This window comes from Erythrolamprus reginae, chromosome 1 (assembly GCF_031021105.1).
Source record: "Erythrolamprus reginae isolate rEryReg1 chromosome 1, rEryReg1.hap1, whole genome shotgun sequence".
NCBI lineage: Eukaryota > Metazoa > Chordata > Lepidosauria > Squamata > Dipsadidae > Erythrolamprus > Erythrolamprus reginae.
Window position 1 is genome coordinate 254,982,061 of NC_091950.1, and position 23,416 is coordinate 255,005,476.

The 23,416-nt window shown below is 39.6% G+C and overlaps 1 protein-coding gene across 1 annotated transcript in view; it reads left to right on the forward strand.

Moving 5' to 3' along the window:
- Nucleotides 1-23,416, forward strand: part of NBAS (NBAS subunit of NRZ tethering complex) — a 194,249-nt gene that overhangs the window by 86,823 nt on the left and 84,010 nt on the right. The window contains exons 30-35 of the mRNA XM_070732857.1: nucleotides 6,286-6,506; nucleotides 8,468-8,580; nucleotides 11,331-11,444; nucleotides 19,107-19,220; nucleotides 20,862-21,019; nucleotides 21,601-21,705. Of these exons, the coding sequence (XP_070588958.1) occupies nucleotides 6,286-6,506; nucleotides 8,468-8,580; nucleotides 11,331-11,444; nucleotides 19,107-19,220; nucleotides 20,862-21,019; nucleotides 21,601-21,705 (825 nt within the window). The remainder of the gene's footprint in view (nucleotides 1-6,285; nucleotides 6,507-8,467; nucleotides 8,581-11,330; nucleotides 11,445-19,106; nucleotides 19,221-20,861; nucleotides 21,020-21,600; nucleotides 21,706-23,416) is intronic.

Genomic DNA, 23,416 nt, shown 5'->3' on the forward strand with positions numbered 1-23,416 from the left:
GAATACTTTAGTAGGAGATAACCAGTTCTGACTTTAAGAAATGCTTGTTTTTATAAAGCTCTGTATTTCTATATTAAGAGTGCATTCTTATAAACCATTGTGGAATTAGCAAAGTGAAGAAAATTGCAATTTCTTAACTTATAGAGAGTCTGAAATGGAATTTCTACTAAACAAAAGATGATAAATAGCTTTTTGCATCAGTGTTTACTGAGCAGAAGGTTCATTTTAATAATGTCACTCAGAGTGTATGCAAAACTTTGATAGATGCTTTCCTGTTTGCATTTAAAGTGAAATGCAAAATACAGTTTGTACAGAAAATTGTGTTGTATATTCAAGAGGAAATTAGAATGAATAGAATTATAGCAGAAGACAAGTTTTTAAATATCTCTAGTTTGCCAGCACACTTTCTTGTTTATTATATGGTACAATACTTACATTAACTTTTGTATAACTTATATTTAAGAAATTAACAACTTTTACATTTTCGTATTATAGTCAGTTTTCTTTAGATTATAGCCTTTATTGTGCGAGATTGTTAATGTGGCTCTTGAAAAAGGTCAAACTTGTATAAAACTTTCTTTTGAAAGTTGCTTCTAGGCTTATCTGAAATGCAAAAACAAATTTTCTTGTTGACCAAAATTAAATTTGTACTACATATGCATTACTTATGGAAAAGTTTGGTGAAGGGAGAGAGGGGGGATATTATCTCCAAATATATTTTGCAATTCCTATAATGGTAGATGGAATTTTGAGAAACAGGAAGAGTCACAATCAAGATAACAGTCAGATAAAAGAAATTTGACTCCAGAAATGTAAAAATGTAATTTGAGAATGCATCTTAGACTTGGCTACCACAAATTTTCATGAAACTAAAGAGACAGAGGATTATCAATGTTTTTATTCAGAGAAACTAGACAAGGATGTCCACTTTCTGTCGTCAGGCATGGGGGAATTGACATGTTCCCTCCCCCTAGGCTTATAAAATTTATGCATGGTACGCTAGTATGTATGATTGGTTTTAATTTGTGGAGTTTTTTAAATTAACTTAAATATTAGATTTGTTTTACATTGTATTGTTATTGCTGTGAGCCGCCCCGAGTCTGCGGAGAGGGGCGGCATACAAATCTGATTAAACTAAACTAAACTTTCATCCTTGCTTTTTAATATTTGTGTGGAACCCTCGACTTGTGCTATTAGGCAAATTTACAGAGATTTACAGAATAGTACATAATTCAGTTGAATATAAACTGGTTTTATTTGCAGATGACATTCTTCTTTTTAGAAATAAGTAGATGCAAATGATAGATGACTTTGCTAAAAAAAAATGGCAGGATATTTTATTAATTAGCCCATATTAATTGGCCCAAGTTTATGAAGATTCTCAGTCATCTAGATAATGGTTTTTCAAAAGGTACTTTTTCAAAAATCAGTTAGACATTCTTTGTTTTTTTCTTGAAAATATTTTGCTTCTCATTCAAAAAGCTGAACTTCTTGTATGAGAAGATAAATATATTCAAGGAAAAACAAAGAAAGTTCAGTTGCCTTTTTGAAAAAGCACCTTTCTGACAATTAGTCAAAAACACAGTTGATGCCAGTAGGTAAAAATTTGGCCACCCTTCCACTTACAAATATCCAGTACTGTATTGTTTTATTGTTGCTGTGAGCCGCCCCGAGTCTAAAGAGAGGGGCAGGATACAAATCTAATTATTATTATTATTATTATTATTATTATTATTATTATTAATAATAATAATAATAATAATAATAATAATAATAATAATAATAATTTGTACCAAATCCATTAAATGTTTGAGCCCCTCAGTGAAGGTCCACAACTTGGGAGTTCTCCTTGATCTACAGCTGAGGCTAGAGCAACATCTCTCAGCTGTGGTGAGTGGGTCGTTTGCACAGGTTTGCCTGGTTCACCAGTTGTGGCACTATTTGGACAGGGAATCTCTTCTCACAGTCATTACTGCAATGCACTCTACATGGGGCTACCTTTAAAGAACATTTGGAGACTGCAGTTAGTCCAAAATGCAGCTGCGCAAGCTATTATGGGTTTACCAAGACATTTATTCATTCATTCATTCATTCATTCATTCATTTATTTGACTTATATGCCGCCCCTCTTCCTGGACTCCGTGGATATACCCATATGTCACCATCACTCCATGAGCTGCATTGGCTACCGATTGGTCTCCCTGCGCAATTTAAAGTGTTGGTTATTACCCTACATGGCTTAGGACCAGATTACTTATGGGGCGGTCTCTTGCCCCATGTATCCCTGCGGCTGGTCAGATCCCACAGAGTTGGCCTTCTGCAGGTCCTGTCAATCAAGCAGTGCCGGCTGGCAGGGCCAATGGGAAGGGCCTTCTCTGTGGCAGATCCGATCCTCTGGAATCAACTTCCCCCGGAGATTCATACTGCCCCACCCTCCTGGCCTTTCGAAAGGCTTTAAAAACACACCTTTTCCAGCAGGCCTGGGGCCGTTGAGCTTTAACATTCTGCTCCGGCTGATAGTATGTCTGTGATATTGGATGGATTTGGATGAATGGTTTTCCTAATGTTTGGGGTTTAAAACATTTTGTATTCCTTTTATCTTGCATGCCGCCCTGAGTCCCCTGGACAAAGGTGTCTTATAAATTTGAACAAATAAACAAACAAACAAATATTTAGATATGTATATATCAAAAGATGTAACTCAGTAATGTATAATATAAATGAGATATAAAAAGAGGGTTTTTTCAGATAAGGATAGCTGGGTGTTATTAAACTCATTCTTTGGAGATATGTTAATGCTCTCAAAATAAATATTATTCCCTGATTAATTTATAAGCGGAAAGGATGTCCTGTTCTAATATCTGGAAAATATTTTCAAAAAATAAACCCTTTCTTTAAAAAAAATATGGAATTGTCTAAACTAAAAATATATGTTAGTGAAATGGTTAAGGAAGATGTGATTTTCTGAATCATCAAACTTACATTTTGTCATGTATTAAATACTGATAGCCAAAAAATTGGCATTATTTTTCCAATTTGGACAAATTTGGAATACAGTGGTACCTTAAGATACGAACTTAATTGGTGCCGGGGGGGAGGTTCGTAAGATGAAAGGTTCGTAAGACGAAACATTGTTTCCCATAGGAAACAATGTAAAGTCAATTAATCCGTGCAACCAAAACCCCCCCCGCAAAAAACCGGCTTTCAGCGACTGCTGGGAAGGCACGCGGCTGTTTTAAAAGGTGACAGCCGGCCTGGGGGGCTTCCCAGCACCCCCCTGAACCCGGGTTCGGGATTCGGGGGGTGCTGGGAAGCCCCCCAGGCCGGCTGTCACCTTTTAAAACAGCCGCGCCGCTTCCCAGCTGTCTCCTGAAGCCGAACGCGGAAGTTCGGCTTTGGTGTTTGGCGTTCGGAGACAGCTGGGAACCCAGCAGTCTCCCGAACGCCGAAACCGGAAGGGGCAAGGTGGGGGGGAGAACGGGAGGCTCAGCATTCCGCCAGTCGCAGCGCTGGCTGTCAACTTTTCTTTTTAGCACTGGGGAGGCAAGTCAGCTCCTGCCCAGTGCTAAAAAGAAAAGTTGACAGCCAGCGCTGCGGCTGACGGAATGCTGAGCTTCCCGTTCTCTCTCCGCCCCCTCGCCCCTTCACCCCCCTGTGTTCCTAGGAGAAGTGCTGGTGAGGAGCAGAAGGTCTGTCTTGCCTCAATCCCCAGCACTTCTCCTAGGAACACAGGGAGGCGAAGGGGCGAGGGGGGGAGAGAGAACGGGAGGCTCAGCATTCCGTCAGTCGCAGCGCTGGCTGTCAACTTTTCTTTTTAGCACTGGGGAGGCAAGTCAGCTCCTGCCCAGTGCTAAAAAGAAAAATTGACAGCCAGCGCTGCGGCTGACAGAATGCTGAGCTTCCCGTTCTCTCTCCGCCCCCTCGCCCCTTCGCCCCCCTGTGTTCCTAGGAGAAGTGCTGGTGAGGAGCAGAAGGTCTGTCTTGCGTCAATCCCCAGCACTTCTCCTAGGAACACAGGGAGGCGAAGGGGCGAGGGGGGGAGAGAGAACGGGAGGCTCAGGAAGGGAGCTCGGGAAGGAGCCCACGGTCAGTCGGCTGCGGGCGGGAGGAAGGCGATTGTTCCGCTGCTGCCAGCATGGCCTGGCTGGCAGCGGAAGATGTAACGGAGCCCATGGGGGATTCGCCTTCCTCCCACCCGCAGCCGACTGATCGTGGGCTCCTTTCCGACCTCGGAGAGCTTCCTGGTTTTCGTCCGTGTTGGATTCGCAAGCTTTCATGCCCAGGAAGCTCTCCGAGGTTGCGAAGGAGCCCACGATCAGTCGGCTGCGGGCGGGAGGAAAGCGAATGCCATGGGGCTGGGCTCGGCTCCCCCCCTTACCAGCCCCGCCGTGGAAGGCTCCATTCTGTTCCCTGCCGGCCCGATTGAGCGGCCGGCGGTCTCCGCCACAGAGCCCGGCCCCATGGGCTCGGTTACATCTTCCGCTACCAACCAGGCCATGCTGGCGGCAGTGCAACGAAGAGAGACATTTGCTTTCCTCCCACCGGCCCCTCAATCGAGCCGGCAGGGAACAGAATGGAGCCTTCTGTGGCGGCTGCCTGCTGGGCTGGTAAGGGGGAAAGCCGAGCCCAGCCCCGTGGCATTCGCTTTCCTCCTGCCCGCAGCCGACTGATCGTGGGCTTCTTCCCGACCTCGGAGAGCTTCCTGGTTTTCGTCCGTGTTGGATTCGCGAGCTTTCATGCCCAGGAAGCTCTCCGAGGTTGCGAAGGAGCCCACGGTCAGTCGGCTGCGGGCGGGAGGAAAGCGAATGTCACGGGGCTGGGCTCGGCTCCCCCCTCAGCTCCCCCCTTACCAGCCCTGCCGCGGAAGGCTCCATTCTGTTCCCTGCCGGCCCGATTGAGCGGCCGGCGGTCTCCGCCACGGAGCCCGGCCCCGTGGGCTCGGTTACATCTTCCGCTGCCAACCAGGCCATGCTGGCGGCAGCGCAACGAAGAGAGACATTTGCTTTCCTCCCGCCAGCCCCTCAAGTTGGATGCACCCTCGCTGGCCCGCTCGGCCGCGCCTCCTCGCCTGCCGCCCGCCCAGGATGCAGACCTGCTGCCTCGCCCCACGCCCGCCGATCCTGCGCCTCCTGCTTCCCCCCCCAGCCAAAAATACAAAGGCGGTCAGCCGCCGCCCGCGGAGCAATGGGAAGCTGAAGCCGGCGGCGGTTTCAGACTCCCTTTGCTCCAGGCTACTCTGCCCTGCCTGTCAGACCGTCTTTGTGTTTTTCGCTGGGGGGGGAGAGCAGGAGGACCTTCCTGACTCCCTCCCAGACAAAACCCCAAAGTGGCCTCCCGAACCCAGAAAGAAGCCCCGCCGCCGGCTGTCACCTTTTAAAACAGCCGGGCGGCTTTCCAGCAGCCTCCGAACGCCGAACCCGGAAGTTCGGGTTTGGCGTTCGTAACACGAAAAAAGTTCGTACGAAGAGGCAAATTTTTTCTGAACCCCGGGTTCGTATCACGAGTTGTTCGTAAGACGAGGGGTTCATATCTTGAGGTACCACTGTATAGGGTGAATAATATTAGAATATAAATATAGCCAAATGTAGTATCTCTAGAAAAAACTTACATTAATTAGAAAGCAATGGAATGTGTAATGAAAACAGTCCATTTTCTCGTGCAAAATTGATTTTTTTGGGGGGGGGGGGAATCCAACGTATGAAAAATTGGTTGAGAACAGAGATATTGATTTTAGACCAATTGATAGATTATGACATTTTTTTAACCATCTGCTAAAAACATTATTTGGACCTTTTTAGATTCAAGACAGAGGTGGGCTGCTGCCAGGATGCCTAATTGCGCAAACCCCCGGCTCTAGAACATGAGTGAGGGATCGAGCGCAATTACGCTTCTAGCACCTGTGTAGGTAGCAAAATCACGCACAGGAATGTGTGTGTGGGCACATTTCGGTGAGATTTTTTGGTTCTCCGTGGGAGGGTTATTCATAACCATTCCCCGCAGGAGGGTTATTCGAGTCTTCAGAAAGGGGTGGCATACAAATCTAATAAATAATAGTAATACTACTAATAATCATAATATAAAATGGGCAGTCATATAAATGTTTTAAATGCTCAATATACAAATTAGGTTGAGGTTTGTTTTTAAAAGATTTCTTAAAACATAATTACAGTATATTGATTTACATGTATCTGAAAGCTGTCCTATGCTGTCTATTTCAGTCTCTCCGTTTAAGGGTTTAGCAAGCATAAAAACATTTTATGACATTGACTGTGTTTTATTTTGTAGATTTTTACTGAAAGTCTTCTATGTTCAAGCCTGCTGGAGAATATCCATTTAGCTGGGCAAATGATGCACTGCAGTGTTTGGTCAATAGATCCCCCTGTTTCTAAAGGAAAAATGCAATACAGAATCAACTATGAGAAAAGCATTGAATTAGTTTTGGCTGCTAGCAGAGAGTATTTCAACTCTTCAACCAGTCTGACTGATACTTGCATGGATTTGGCCAGGTGATCATATATTTATTCTAATTGTCTCATCTCTACATTTAAAGTTATGGTATTTCTTTGTAAAAATCTGTCATACTCTTATTAATTCTATGCACTTCATGTTTTCTTTGCATTTCCAAGACTATTTGTCTTTACAGTAATATTATTAATAGGTTCTGGGAACAAAATTAAATCAGAGAGTGATGACATAAAAATGCCATAATTTGTAAACATTTTTTTAAAAAAGCTAACTCAGCAGTTTTTAGGTGATCCCCTCTTTAGAAGATAGGAGAAGATATCTAGAAAACAGTGTAGTCCTCATCTAACAGTGTGCTCTTTTTTCAGCTGAGCTTGTTCTAAGGATTGGGGTTGATCTTCATTGTTTCTAATACTTCTTCCAATTAGGAATGGAAATTTATCCCAAAGGGGGTGCCGTGGATATTGCCTGTCTGGACTTCAGCAAAGATTTTGATACGGTTCCACATAAAGAGCTGATAGATAAATTAGTGAAGATTGGACTTAATCCCTGGGTAGTTCAGTGGATTTGCAGCTGGCTGAAGCGTAGACATCAGAGGGTTGTTGTTAATGGCGAGTATTCTGAGCAGAGACTGGTTACAAGCGGTGTGTCACAAGGGTCTGTTCTGGGTCCTATTCTTTTTAATATATTTGTGAGTGACATAGGGGAAAGTTTGGTAGGGAAGGTTTGCCTATTTGCCGATGACTCTAAAGTGTGCAATAGGGTTGATATTCCTGGAGGCATCTGTAATATGGCAAACAATTTAGCTTTACTAGATAAATGATCAAAGCAATGGAAACTGCAGTTTAATGATTCCAAATGTAAAATAATGCACTTGGGGGAAAGGAATCCTCAATCTGCGTATTGTATTGGCAGTTCTGTGTTAGCAAAACCTTCAGAAGAGAAGGATTTAAGGGTAGTGATTTCTGACAGTCTCAAAATGGGTGAACAGTACGGTCAGGCGGTAGGGAAAGCAAGTAGAATGCTTGGCTGCATAGCTAGAGGTATAACAAGCAGGAAAAGGGAGATTTTGATACCGCTATATAGAGCACTGGCAAGACCACATTTGGAATACTGTGTTCAGTTCTGGAGACCTCACCTACAAAAAGATATTGACAAAATTGAACGGGTCCAAAGATGGGCTACAAGAATGGTGGAGGGTCTTAAGCATAAAACTTATCAGGAAAGATTTAATGAACTCAATCTGTATAATCTGGAGGACAGAAGGGAAAGGGGGGACATGATCGGAACATTTAAATATGTTAAAAGGTTCAATAAGGTTCAGGAGGGAAGTGTTTTTAATAGGAAGTGAACACAAGAACAAGGGGTCACAATCTGAGGTTAGTTGGAGGAAAGATCAGAAGCAACATGAGAAAATATTATTTTACTGAAAGAGCAGTAGATGCTTGGGGCAAACTTCCAGCAGATGTGGTTGGTAAATCCTCAGTAACTGAATTTAAACATGCCTGGGATAAATATATATCCATCCTAAGATAAAATGCAGGAAATAGTATAAGGGCAGACTAGATGGACCATGAGGTCCTTTTCTGCCGTCAATCTTCTTTGTTTCTATGTAAGTCTTTGTAATTTTGTTACAAAGGTTTATGGACACATTTCCTAATATTCAGTTAAAGTATGGGTTTTTAGAATATTGTTTATGTAGATTTCTAATATGCCGTAAGCCGCCCTGAGTCTCAGTTTATATATATATATATATATATGTATGTATGTATATATGTATCACATGTTTTTTTGCTGAATTTTTAAAATTAAGGGAGACTAGGATGGCACCATTTCGGCCTTGAGAGACAGACAGACAGACAGACAGACAGACAGACAGACAGACAGATAAACTAGGACAATTTTAGTCATTTATGTCCATTATTTTCTTTTTTTTAAAGAGTCAACTTTCTGTTAAATTAATTTTACTTGAAGAAAAAAAGTTTTAAATCTCTCTTTTTTAAAGATCCTGCTTACAACTCATTACAGACTGTCCTTCTGTTATTCAAGAAGAACTAGATCTTATTCGTTCTCTTAGTTACTTTGAAGAATTTGGTGTGAAAATTTTGCCATTACAAGGTACAGTTTAGCTCTATTATTTCTATGTCGTATGTGGTTCTTTTTAGCAATTTTTGAGTACTAGCCTTAAGCGCTCATATTTTTCCAAGTATTAGGTACATTCATTGCATTTCAGTACTCTTGTATAAATAAATCTAATGGGTTCAGTTATTTGCAAAAATAATGTATTTTTGAAGTCTCATTACATTTAATGAAGGACTGAGTTATGCCTTATTTGCATCCAATTTTTTTTGGTTGGATTTTACCAATATTTCTCTTTTGGGATACATTGTTCAATGTCCCCCTAACCTTTATATTAAAACCTTTAAGTTATATTATTAAAACTTAATAAAAGAAAACAAAGCTAAAGAATATGCACTGTTCTCCATAACTTACTGTATCGTGCAATTTGTTGTTTAATCCTACTGGTATAGTTGCATCTGCTTTACTCAGACACTTTAGAATCTAAAAACCCACATTTTTAAAAAATCCAAACTGTTTTTCATATTAATTAGCATAGATCACAAGAAATTTATTCACTACCATAATATGACATTTATACAAAAACCAATTGCTGCTATATCTCCTTTAAAATGTTCATACATTACCTATAAATTCTTATCCCTACCACAGCCATACCACTTATATCATGACTTTGGTTCTTTAATCCTGTCAATCGTCTGTTTTGGAGGATCTCAATAGCTTCATGTAATCATGGGTGTCATCTTCATTCTTGCTTCATATATTTGTTTTATGATTCTTTCATTCTTTCTGTATGACCAAAGCAGTCTGTACCTCTTTCATACTGTTTATTTACCTCTGTATTTATTGTATTTTTTCTGAATATAAGATGCACCCTTTTCCTCCCCAAAAGAGGCTGAAAATTCAGATGCTTCTTATACTCTGAATGCAGCTTTTTTCAAAGCTTTTTTCTCCCATCCCTAACTAGGTGCTAAAAATCTTCCCAGCTCTTATCTTGCAGGTTATTTCATTGTTACTGTCTGCCAAGAATGTTTTCCAAGCTTTAAGTCTTTGCAGAGTTTTTTTCATTACTCTAACTTTCTTGGAGTAAGTTTCTTTCCAGTCCTAACCAGGTGCTAACGATGTTCCCAGTTCTTCCTGCTTACAAGCTCTTTCACTGTTACTCTCTGCTAAGGATGTTTTCCAAGCCCTGTCTTTTCAGGGGGGTTTTCATTGCTCTAACTTGCTCCAAATGTTTCTTTCCAGCCCTAACCAGGTGCTAATAATGTTCCCAGCTCTTACCGGCTTGCAAGCTCTTTCACTGTTACTCTCTGTAAATAATGTTTTCCAAACCCTGTCTTCGTAGGGTTTTTTTAATTGTTCTAGTTGCTCTGAATGTTTCTTTCCATTCGTAACCAGGTGCTAACAATGTTCCCAGCTCTTACAGGCTTGCAAGCTCTTTCATTGTTACTCTCTCCAAATAAGGTTTTTTTAAAGCCCTAACCAGGGGATAAAATAATGTGCTGAAACTGACCAGACTAAGGATGCTAGCCAGATGAATATCTGGTAAGCAGATTCTTTTCCCTATTTTCCTCCCCAAAAACTAAGGTGTGTCTTATACTCCTGTGCGTTTTATACTCCGAAAAATGTGGTAATCCACGTTTATCATTACTAAATTATTCTTGTCCCTATTGCTTTTTGTTTATGTTTTTAAATACTCAATTCATGCTGCATCCAACTTACCTCCACTTTGCTCCTGACATACAGTACATAGCCCTGCATTTTACCTGCCTTAATATATTATCAGATATTGTCATATATCATCAGTCAGCCATACTTAATGATACATTTTTTTTGTTATTTTTGTTTTATATTTATTTGCCACCCCACACACACCTTTCAGGAGTTTTTGATGCTTCTATTGTTTGAAATGAACTACTGTTACTATTGCTTTAAAAAATCTTGCTTTAAAAATCTGTTTTGTTTAATGAGTACAAAAGGTCATTAATTACAGAGTCAGCTGTAGTGTTTGCAAAAACATTTAAAAAACCTTACATTGCGTATCATCATGTACTTATTTTGAAAATGGTACCATGCAAAAGAAAAATACTACTTGCAGGCTCATAAAATAAACAGAATATAAAATCTAAAATTATTTTTTTGTGAAAAGTCAGAGTTAACTGGATTAACAGAGTGGAAACTAAGATGACCCTTCTGGATTTGGCTGTACTATTTCATATTTCATGTTTTCATATTTTCAGTGTTTGGAAAAGAAATAAAGGTTCCAAACTGTTAGCATAATGATTTTATCCTCCAAAGATGGAAGAGGCCCATTTATATTTCCTAGAGTAAAAATTTTGGCCACATGAATGAAGATGTTCAATTGTGCTTTGACTTTGGGTTCCTCACAGCTTTTGACAAGGGTATTTTTCATTGCACATCAGTGTGTAAGAGGCAGTTTTTGAAGTAGCCAAAAAGCTGTGTCTTCTGGAAGGCTCAGCTGTTCCTCACATTTGTCCACATGTATATATGTATATAGCTGATCCACTTCTGGTTCAGAGTCCCAGCTAAAGTGTTGTCTGTGCCTTCAAAGCAATCACACGGAATCTCCTGTAGGATGTTGAAGCTTTAGCACTTCACAGAGAGATGCTTCATTTGCACCAACAAGGTTTATGAAACACTAGTTGGAATGGTCTGCATAGGCCTACTTTAAATATACATTTACATTTATAGTGCATATGAACACTTTACAAGTATCTGCCTCAAATACAATTTTGTTGCATTTCTTAATAAACATATTTTCTCTCCAGTGCGCTTGTGTTCTGATCGACTCAGCCTTATCAAGGAATGTCTCTCTCAGCTGCCCATGAACTATAAGCAATCGGCCAAACTTATGGGACTTGCAAATTTGCTGAAGGTTGCAGGTAAAATCAAATATGATTTCCTAACTTCTGTTGTTTGTTTGTCACAGACTCTTTTATCTATTTCCAATGTCATGGGCACTCAAATCACTTCCCCTGTCACTCCCAGAACAACTATGATGTTATATCACCACAAACAACAACACGCATCTTCGACAGGTTCTTTTCTACTCAATTCCACACTGGGCAGCTGGACCTACTAGGGAAAGGTCATAAAGGGGCAGAGCACAAGGAGCCCAGGTGCTAACTAACTTTCAGGCAGCCTGTGCTCTTACTTATAGACCATTTTAAGGGATCGTTCAGCAATTCTAAATTGTTTTCAGAAATGCATGAATTATATTCCAAGATTATATCATTCTAAACCATTGTAACATTTTTACATGAAATATCAATTAATTGATTTCAGTTGAGATTTAATTAAACAACCCTCCGTAACCAACAGAATGTAAAGCAGCTAAAATACATTTGCTACCTGTATTCAGTCTATAAATCTTTCTGTTACTTAGGAAATTACAATTATTTATTTTGTGCAGAGACAATCTAGTTTGCTGTATTTAAAATGTAAGTTCATTTTAATACTCTTGTGGTGCTATCAATAAGCTTTATATGGAAGGGTTCTTTTAATCAGTTTCAGAAAACTTTGATATATATTGCTCTTTTTTTCTTCTTCTTGTCATCATGAAGTTGAAGGAAAGAATGATATATCTCTTTTATTCTCAAATTGCTCAGCTACCGCTCTCACAGTGCTTGCTAATTAACATACATGAAATACAAGTTCCTGCCCTGCAATGTATATACTAGGAGTGGGTTCTGGATTCTGCTACTGCCGGTTTGCTCAGGGACATGTAATGCAGGTGCTTTGGGCATCATGCACAGGACTAAAGAAAAAGCTTCTGCGCATGTGCAGAAGCAAAAAACAAAATGGTGGTGCCTACCGGCTCAGGGGCAGGCCGGGTCACTGCCAGTTCCAGTGTCCCAGGTGACCAAGTTACTAACGGTTCTAATCTTAATGTGCAAAGCCAAGGAGGCTTTTGAAATGGAAAATGATAGAATATCTTAAGTTTTGAATTAGCCTTATTGATCAATGAAAAATTCCAGTGTCTCAGAATATCATTCATACTATTTGCTAAATTTATAGCAGTCCCAAGTAACAATTTCCAGTGGCCACTGTTTTTAGCTAAAAAATGTTAGGGCTTTTTGCAAACACTTTCTTAGAAGCTCATACATACATGCCTATCTATTAAATTAGAGGCTGCCTGATTCCTTTGTTAATTATTTATTTATTTATTTTGATTTGTTAATCAGATTTGTACAGCCACCCATCTCACCAAAACTATTTTCCCTGTTTAAAGGGAAAAAATCCATAATCAACAAATGTTAGTTTTAATGGAATGGCTTTCTATTAAGGCAAACTTCACCTTCTCCTTTTATTTCTCTTCCTCCAAAACCTGAGATGGGATGAACTCTCTCTCTGCCCCTGAATAACAATGCCTCTGCTATCTTGCATTATCACCTTCTTTTTCCTCATCCAATTTTGTTTATTGTTGGCCCTGGTCACCAAAGGTTTGTTCATCCTTTTGTTAAGCATAGTATTTATGTGATAATCTGTGAAATTTCAGATGTTTTTCAAATCTAGTGCAAATGAGATCTTGAGGAGTAGATATAATGGCTTTGTGAATAACTGAATAACTGTATTGAAAGCATCTTGAAGTACACTGAAGTGGTATCAGTAATGAAGAATACAGAGATTTTGAGAATAGAAATTTCTCTTCTGCCAGAAGTGATGAACAAATTAATTTACTGCTGTGATAAACATTAGTGTCAAAGTATGAGCGTTCTCCTTTTATTTAACACAGAATTCAAGCCAGGTTTTTTATTACGAAAAATAATCATTCAAGTGCTCCCAGCCGCTTCAGGACCTCTGCATTTTTCATTACTTGATTTTATCTTATAAAATTATTTTATCTCCCTGAGAGAGCATGCTAACTCATTGTAATGTCTACATATTTATTTTGAATACCTTCCTAATTCTTATAAAAGATAACTCAGGATGCAAAAGCACATTGTTAACTCTGAGCTCCAGTAATCTTTTGCTAATTCCAAAAGTCTGTAATGACTCTTCTACTCTTACAATGATAGCAATGTTTCTCCTTAAATTGAAGTATAGATCAGCTGTGTTGTTTAGATTTTTTTTAAAAATCTGTTCTTACTGATTAGTTTTGCACCCTTATTTGAATTATAGTTTGCAATCATCCTTTAATTAATAACAGCATCTTTTAAAAAACAGTAGGAAACATTTCTTTTAAAATTCACTGAAAAACATTTAAAATGCACTTTATTTCTGTTTTGGAGATGAAAAATAAGAGGGGGGGAGGCTATGCTCAGGGATTATGGTGCAAGTTTTTTCCCCCAGGCAGCCAAGTAAGTCAGACTGATATCCATTAAATTCAGCCTTTTTCTGTTATCAACTATGCCTGGTCCTGTCTTCTGTTCTTTTGTCCATCTTCTACATTTTAGAAAGTTTTTGAGTTCATTTGAGGCCCAGAAATCTAATTATACTGTACAGAGTTTCATTTTTAATTGAAGGGGGTGGGGAGTCAGCCCTTGGGAAATATACAAGAAAGATAGAAATCTATGAAATATTAGAAAAAGGATTTTAACAGTTAAACTTCATGATTAGTTTATATAATCAAAGTGATTTGCGGGACAAAGGACAATGCAAGTTAATATGGAAATAGTCTGCAATTATTTACAAAGAGCTAAAAAAAGAAGGATAAATAAATTATGTTAGCCTAGAAGCCAGCATAGAAGATGTTGGATCAAATTTAAGAACACTAGCTCTGGGTGACAAAAACTTGGGAACCACCATCTCAAATTGCCCACTAAAAATAAACCATATGTGGTACAACACTAAAGACCTACATGGCCTTATAACACTAAAGCCCTACATGTCTTAGGACCAGATTACCTATGGGACCACCTTCTGGTCATGTATTCCAGCGGGCAGTTAGAGTCGGCCTTCTCCGAGTCCCATCGGCCAGGCAATGTCATCTGGCCGGACCTAGGGGAAGAGCCTTCTCTGTGGGGGCCCCGGCCTTTTGGAACGAACTTCCTCTGGAGAGCCTTACCGCTCCCTCTCTTATGGTCTTTTGCAAAGCATGACATGGGGGCCGTGAGTGTTAAGACTTAACTCCAGCTGATGCTTTGAGTGACTAGATTAGATGAATGTGGATGATTGGGTTAGGATAAATGAGGTTTTAGAAATTTTTAGTCTTTGTAGCATTTTTAATATTAGATTTCTGTACACTGTATTGTATTTATTATGTTGTATGCTGCTCTGAGTCAATTGAGAAGGGCGGCATAGAAGTCTAATAATAATAATAATAGTAATAGTAATAGTAATAATAATAATATTTAAAAAACTACTACTACTTGCATAATACCAGAATACTAATTTTTCATAAACATAATCCCACATCAGTTTACTGTATTATCTTCAAGATTTCTATTTCATCTGTTTACAAAAAAAAGCCCAAGAACTATCTGCTTTACTGTCTTTGTTAGCTTTCTACAATGTGGTGCCCTGCAGAGATTTTCAATTGCAGTTGTCAACAACCATGGCTATTGCTGCCAAGGAATGATATAGAAGCTGAGCTTAACACCACCAGAGAGCATTGTGTTAAGGAAGAGTGGGTTATATTCTCATTATTTTTTTACTGACTGAAGTTAAGAGAGACAGGAATTATCTTTCAAAATATATTTTCATAGATTAATTCTAGAATAGGTTTTTAAAGACAGCAGCTTCAAAGATACTTGGCATCTAGCCTTCATGGAGCAATCCTCAAAAGTGACCTGCCATTCATTTATTGCATTTTAACCTTGAAAGGACCTGGCATAAATATTGCTCACATCTGTTATTAGGTGCAGGAATTGCTTCTGGAATATTTAATTATGAAAGTGCTTTTAAAATAATTTTTGTTTCAAAATGACTGTTCAGCCTCCAGGTAGACCAGACAGGAAACGTGAGCAGAAGAGATAATTCTACTTTATTGTAATGCTACATTAGTAAAATCTGGCAGATAAAAGTTTCCCACTGTGTCTTTTGCAGCCTGAGATGTTAGAGGAAGTCCCTTTTCAGCCTTTTTGTCCACCCATTATGCATCTGCAGGCTATAGCTCCCTCCTGACTGACCATTCCCTAGGAAGCATGCAGGAGTGGGTTCTAACTTACCTCGCCACTGGTTTGCTTCCTCCTGCACCGCATTGCTACATGTGCATTACAAGCCGCGTGGCCATATTGTGTGGGTGCACATGTACAGTGCCAAAAACTTGGCTTCTGTGCATGCTCAGAAGTAAAAATTCGCTTCTGAGCATGCGCAGAAGCTAAAAACAAGATGGCGGTGCTCATGGACCAGCACCGACGGAACCAGCAGTTGGTCTGCATTTAAATGTCTGGCAACAAAGATGAGAAAACTCTTGTATTGTTGAAGTTGAATATATTTTATTCCTTAAATCTAGTAGTTTGACTTCCTGAAAAGTACATACTGTTGTGGTTCAGCCGGAGGCTGCTCAGGGACCAGCTGTGTCTCTGCTGGCTCCATGCCCGGAGGAGGATGACAGCGAAGAGGAGGGGGCTGAACAGTCTGACGGGGGAGAGGAAAGTCAGGAATGGGACGAAGGAGAACAGCATGAGAGCCCTGGGGGGGGGGGCTCTCCCCAGCCAGTAGCTTGGAGTCATTAGGTGATGAAGCACAAGCCGTCATTGACATGCGACAGAGACGTTCAGATCAAAGAAAGGAGGAATTAAAGAAGTATTATCAGCACTGAATTAGGAACAGCTGGGCTTGGGTGTGGTCCTCCTTAGCAGGGTTTAAAAGGCAGGCAAGCCCTTAAAGCCATGTGGAGTGTTATCAGTTGGAGTTACGGTGTCCTGCTTTGTTCTCAATGTCTCTGTTCCTGGCTTGTGGCCCAGCAGTTTGGAAGACCCGTGGGAGGTGTAGGTCTGTTATCTACAGCCTTGTCTTGGCAGCAAGAATCCTGTATTGCTGCATGGACTTTTGCCTTCGTGGATATATTTGAAGATACAGCGTTTTCCTGTTTGTAAGGACATTTTCTGTTACCTGTGTTTTTCTTGAATGTTATAAACTGCCTTTGCCTTTTACTGATGTGTCTGGCTTCCGGAGTGACCCAGACAGAACACATACCAAGTAGCATAAGTATAAAACTATCATTAGAAATTGATTTCACTTCTATAATTCCTTAATGTTTTAAATTTTTGAGCCCAAGCAGTATGGTGAATATATCTGATCAGAGGAATAAGAGCTGATTAATAAATCCACAAAGTATAAGAGTTGGAGGAACTCCATGGTTAGGCCTATAAAAATGTATATGAATAGATACAATTTAATCACACTGAATGATGAAATGCCTACTTGCCATCATATCAGGACCAAAAGTTATCATTAATCGATCAATGAGCATTTGTATAAAGAGGATGTGCAGATAATGGAGAATTGTCACAGAACAATTCAAGTTTGGTACTTTACTACTTGTAAGACACAGAATAAAAGATAAGATGTCAGTTTTGTTTTGTTTTGCTGTATTATCTTGATCTGTCACTCAAACTCAATTAAGAAAAAGCAATTTCTGCCACATTTGAATGTGTCTACTTTCCTGTCAAATAGAAGTGAATGTTAAAATTGTATTGGAAAATTTTGAATTAATTCTATCAATTTGAGTTGTCTTGAGCGGCATGCTGGCCTAGAAGTGGAGGCTGTGAGTTTGATCCTAAGTAGCGGCAAATATTTCTATGTCTCGGCACTAAGAGGAAATATCTGCTGTGAGCTCCACTGAGGCATCAGAAAAGGCATCTGGCCAGTAAATACTCAGCTCCATTCAGTCACCCTGATTCCACCCAGATGTAAGGGATTATAGCATCATTAAAATAAAATTTTTTTAAAAAAAATTGGGTTTTCTTAAAAAGTGGGTATCATTGTCATTTGTTTGTAATGTTTTCCTCAGAGGCATGGTGTATGCCTTCACGTCCTTGTAGAGAGGGACAGAGACATATGCCACTGTCAACCCCACTGCCGCTACTTTTACTTTTTGCTTCTCAGCGCTCTTAAAGTCGATCATCAGTGCCTTCTCTTTTGCTCAGAGGCACAATGTCTGCCTCCCTTATCACTCCTTGTGGAGGAATACACACACATCTGCCCCGAGTCTTCGGAGAGGGGCGGCATACAAATCTAATAAATAATAATAATAATAATCATCATCATCATCATCAACATCATCATCCACTGGAACTTGTGCCGGAACTACCATTTACCAGTGGCAAAGAACTGGTGGGATTATAAGCCCAAAAAAGTGGTCGAAAATGAGCAAGCAAAACTACTGTGGGACTTCCGACTTCAGACTGACTGAATTCTGAAGCATAACACACCAGACATTGTGATCGTGGAGAAAAAGAAAGTATGGATCATCGACATCGCAATCCCAGGGGACAGCAGAATTGAGGAGAAGCAGCTAGAGAAATTTGCGAAATACGAAGATCTAAAAATCGAGCTGCAACGACTCTGGCATAAGCCAATGAAAGCGGTCCCAGTGGTACTTGGCACGCTGGGCGCAGTACCAAAGGATCTCAGCAGACATTTGAAAACCATCGGAATTGACAAAATCTCCATCTGTCAATTGCAAAAGGCCGCTTTACTGGGATCGGCAAACATAATTCGCCGCTACATCACACAGTCCTAGGTGCTTGGGAAGCACCCGACTGGTGATGAAATACAAAATCCAGCATAGTGATCTCGTTTGTTGTGTTGTACTGACATAATAATAATCATCATCATCATTATCATCATCATCATCATCATCATCATCATCATCTCCTGTCACCCACACTGCTGCTACTTTTGCTCTCAACTTCTTGATGCTCTTAAAGCCAATCTTGAAGAGCTGGAAGACGTTTTCTTAGATTGCCGCAAAACTCATTGTTGGGAGAGGTGTAGGCTAGCCTCCGAATATACAAGATGTTTTGGGCAAAGTTCTTCCAAAATTTAGCCAAGTCTTCTCCTTCTTGGCCTTGTATCACAGTGCAAACATGCACAGTCGCACATGCCTCACGGCGCACACACCTCATAGTGTGTGTATTTGCTCACACGTGTTACCGTCTGCCTTCCTTCACATTCTTTCCACAGTGCTGCCATCACCGCCATATTTTTTCATGCATGTTCATCCTATCGGACTTATAAGACAATGGGATGTGCAGGAGCAAAAACATGGAGGTGATTGCCACAGCGTGTGGGGTGAGTGAGCAGTGACTGGGGGACTGGTTCAGGGGTTTGGCCAGCTGACCATCACTACCAGTTCGGTGACCTTGGCCAAATGTCCACCAACGTTTCGCCCAAACTGGTGCGAACCAGTAGCAACCCGCCACTGCTCTCTGAGCTTGGTTGTTTATTGGTAGACATTTCAATACCCACCTGATAATATTATCAAGACATGCCTATTTTTGTTATACTGTATAATTTTTTTATGTTATATTCAAGAAACCTATGGCTGCATTCTTGTATACCATTAACCAATTATTTTTGTAGCTCTCTATTCCATTTTTAATTATTTTGAGGCAAGCTACTAAGAATATAAATATATATATATTGTTTCGTAGGTGATGACCAAATGGAGAGAAAAGGACAGGTTTTGATACTTTTAGTGGAACAAGCACTCAAATATCATGATTACAAAGCTGCAAATATGCACTGTCAGGAACTTATGGCTTCAGGTAGAGTATATCTGCACCCCATACATAGGTAAAAATGGTGATAAAAACGATACAGTGGTACCTCGAGATACGAGTTTAATTCGTTCCGGACCTGGGCTCTTAAGTCGAGCAGCTCTTATCTCGAACGACTTTTCCCCATAGGAATTAATGTAAATAATTTTAATTGGTTCCAGCCCTCAAAAAACTCACAAAGTTAGTCTAAATTATGCAGAAAGACATGTTTTTAATGAAGAAATGTACATGTACATATAAATGAATAATGAAGTTTCTTTCACTTAACTTGTAAACTTTCTTAAACTTTTAAATTTACATATGTTCAACTTCTCTGCCACCCAGTCCTGTAGGACAGAGGTCCCCAACCCTTTTTGCACCAGGGACCGGCTTTAAGCGATCAAGAGAGGAATGGGTGAATGAATGGACGGAGGGTGGGAAGGAAGGAAGGAAAGAGGGAAGGGACAGGAACAGAGGAAGGAAACAAGGAAACTTATGAAAGGGGAGAGTAAGAGAGGAATGAGTGAAGGGAGGGAGGGAGGGAAGAAGGTGGGAAGGAGAAAGAAAAGAAGAAATAGAGGAATGGAAGGTAAAAGAGAGAAAGAAAAAGAGCAAGAAAGAAAGAAAGAAAGAAAGAAAGGGGGAAGGGACAGGAACAGAGGAAGGAAGCAAGGAAACTTATGAAAGGGGAGAGTAAGAGAGGAATGAGTGAAGGGAGGGAGGGAAGAAGGTGGGAAGGAGAAAGAAAAGAAGAAATAGAGGAAGGGAAGGTAAAAGAGAGAAAGAAAAAGAGCAAGAAAGAAAGAAAGAAAGAAAGAAAGGGGGAAGGGACAGGAACAGAGGAAGGAAGCAAGGAAACTTATGAAAGGAGAGAGTAAGAGATGAATGAGTGAAGGGAGGGAGGGAGGGAGGGAAGAAGGTGGGAAGGAGAAAGAAAAGAAGAAATAGAAGGGAAGGTAAAAGAGAGAAAGAAAAAGAGCAAGAAAGAAAGCTGCAAGCCCCCCCCCCCCCCGAGCCCCCCAGGCCGGCTGCAACCTTTTAAAACACGCACGCCGCTTCGCAGCTGTCTCCTGAAGCCGAACGCGGAAGTTAGCGTTTGGCTTCAGGAGACAGCTCCTTGGCGCTTGTATCTCGAATTTGGGCTTGTAAGTAGAACAAAAATATCTCTCCCCTCCCAGCTCTTATCTCGAGTTGCTCTTAAGTAGAGCAGCTCTTATGTCGGGGTTCCACTGTATTTGGAATTTTCTAGAATCTAAATTGTATAAAATACTATGTGGCTTTTTTCCTGAAACTTGATTAGTGCCTATTATTTATTATTTCGGAGGTATCTGAAGATAATATGCTATGACATCCTTCTAATCTGGAAGATTCTTGTTTTCTAATGCAGAAGCCTTAAAACCATTTATTGTCTTTTTTTAAAAAAAAATGGGAAACAGCATTCATACATTGAGTGAAAGAAGGCATATTGTGATGAGATAGAGTTGTCTGGTACATCTCATGGGACAGAAAGATGGGCAGCATATAGATTTAATAAATAAATTAATAATACTGTATAGGAGGAATTGATTAAGCATGGAATGATGAGTGAAAAATATAATTAATACATTATGCATTTCCTTTCTGTGTTCCTTTTTGTAATATACGTGATAGGATATTCTAAAAGCTGGGAGGTTTGTAGCCAGTTAGGACAATCAGAAGGATATCAAGACATGGCAGTTCGGCAGCAGCTCCTGGCCTATGGTTTGACGCACTGTCCCCCAAGTGCCATAGAAATGCTATTGGCAGCAAGCAATATTCTACAGACCGAGGTATGTTGCAATTTTGTAAATCCCTATTTACTGCCTGACTAAACAATAACAAGTTTCAACTTTATGCTGGTGGAGTATGGTACTGGACGATTGCTTGTTTCTTATTATTCTGCAGCCAAATATGTATTTATGTTCTTTCTAAGTTAATGTAATCACCTGTAAAATTCTTGCTTCTTGTACAGTTTCTTTTTCACATTCTTTCTTTTTTTTACTTACATGCATTGCTTCTTATGATATGCATAGAATACATAGATTATATAACACAGGCTTTTCCCCACTCCCCCCATTATTTTAAAATGATTACATAGAAGGCATAGATTCTGATTTTTAAACTAGTTGGCACTGTATTACATTTGTTTGTTTGTTTGTTTGTTTGTTTATTTGATTTGATTTGATTTGATTTGATTTGTATGATTTACATTGTAAATCAGGGTATGCTTTCATCTGGAAAAAAATTTAAATTATTTTTGAGGGGAGGGGTGCAAAATGGCCACTGCCGCATTCAGTCTTGATTTGGCCTGAAATATTTTTTTAAATTTCACCAATGGGTACTTTAACAAAATGTATAATTTTATTTTCAGGTTCTTTATAACACAGTCAACTACAAAATACGACCTTCTGAAAAGGGAGAAAATGTAAATATTTCCCGATCACCAGTTGGAATAAAATTAGAGTGTCCTTCAGAGGTAATTTTTTAATATATAATACTGTCATCGTCCCCCGTCCCCCCGTTTTTATTTCCTTCAGAATTAACATTAGTTTCTCAAAAATAGCATTTAATTTCTTTCTTTTTTCTTATGTGCATAATCTCTCACTTCTTCATACTTGTCAGCTTGACTTTGACTCACTTTGCTTCTTGAGTTTTCTTCTCTTAGCTTTTCTATATGTTCAAAGCCTGGCTCTGAAAACTTCCATTGCTTAAATGCCATGCAGTTTGTATAACGTAATATAATTGTACTGAGCCAATCAATAAGACCAAGGTATTACAATACAAGCAGCATATCTATCAAACAAACAAACAAACAAAAAAGAACACTTTGGGAGTTCATTATGGATTTCTTATTTGTTTCTATCTAAGGGATTGGGCATATGACTTGAAGGGAGGAGTAAGAAAATTACAGAACCAAAGTAAAATTCATTTTCATCTGAAAATGAAAGGGATATTTTGAAATGAGAGAGCATGAAATAGATGTACACTCTCACCTTTTTTGCTGCCTCTATTCAGAAGAGGCAAATGGAAAAGTGTGTGTGTTTGTATGTGAGTGTGTTAGTTTTTAATGAGGAAGAAATGGAAAGGGAATCTGCCTCAAGTAGAAAGTGGAAAGAATAAAGACATGGGACTTTTTAAGAAGAAATAATTAGAAATGGAAGGAGATGTGGCAACCTACTCCAGTTTCTCAAACTAAATTTGGAGGGCAAGGTGTGATAGGAAATAGAAAAGAAATGTAATAGAAGGGTTCAAGTAGGCAAGATAGAAATCAGTAGTTCCCAGGCCAGAAGTTGCTATCTAATAATACAGTAACTGATTGGCTTTAAAGCTACAAAACATCATGCCAAGTATCCATTAATATCTACCCTCTTTGAGTTAGTCACTTAAGCCTTAAGTCATTTCACAATTTTTTTTAGGTAAGGAGGCAGCTACATAGATGCTGCAGGATCTTGGTTAAGGAGTGGCATGAGGACCAGTAGTGCTAGAAGATTCTGTCTCATTTGTTAGATAAGCTAGTTCCTCATCTCAGCTAAGTTTATTTATTTTTATTTATTAATAGAGTTGAAAGGGACCGTTAGGTCATCGAGTCCAACCCCCTGCCTGAGCAGGAAACCCTACAGCACCCTACAACCCTAAGTGATGAATTTAAGTTCACTTGGAAAATGTTGTTGACTTGGTCACTAGATAGTTGGTTTTGCCAGGAGGTCAATACTGATCAGTTAATTCTTGAACCATAGTTGATGTCTCTCCTTCCATGGAAATAGCAATAAAGATTGGTCTCAAAGAAGTAAGTCTTCTTGATTGGCCTGGTGGTAAATTAAACATCTTCTGATGCCTTAGCTTAACTTCTCAGCTTGATCAAACCTGGCAGGGAGGCAGGGGGTAGAAATTGGTGCATATTTGATCTGAAAAGGTCTTTTAAGAATCTGCAGAAAAAGAAAACAATTTTCCTCTTGAATTGCCTCTGCTGACATACCGTTAAACAATTTATGCTATTACTGTAATGTATTGAAAAGATACTTGACAAAAACCAAGAAGCAATGTTTTAGAGCATTAAGTGATTAAAACATAATGCTTAAGTATAAGTTGGTGTTTATTGTTTGTTAATGCTAAAGGTAATAATTGAGGTGCAAAAATTAATATGAAGTGAAGGAGGCAACTTCATTTTTAATCTACTTAATACTTAC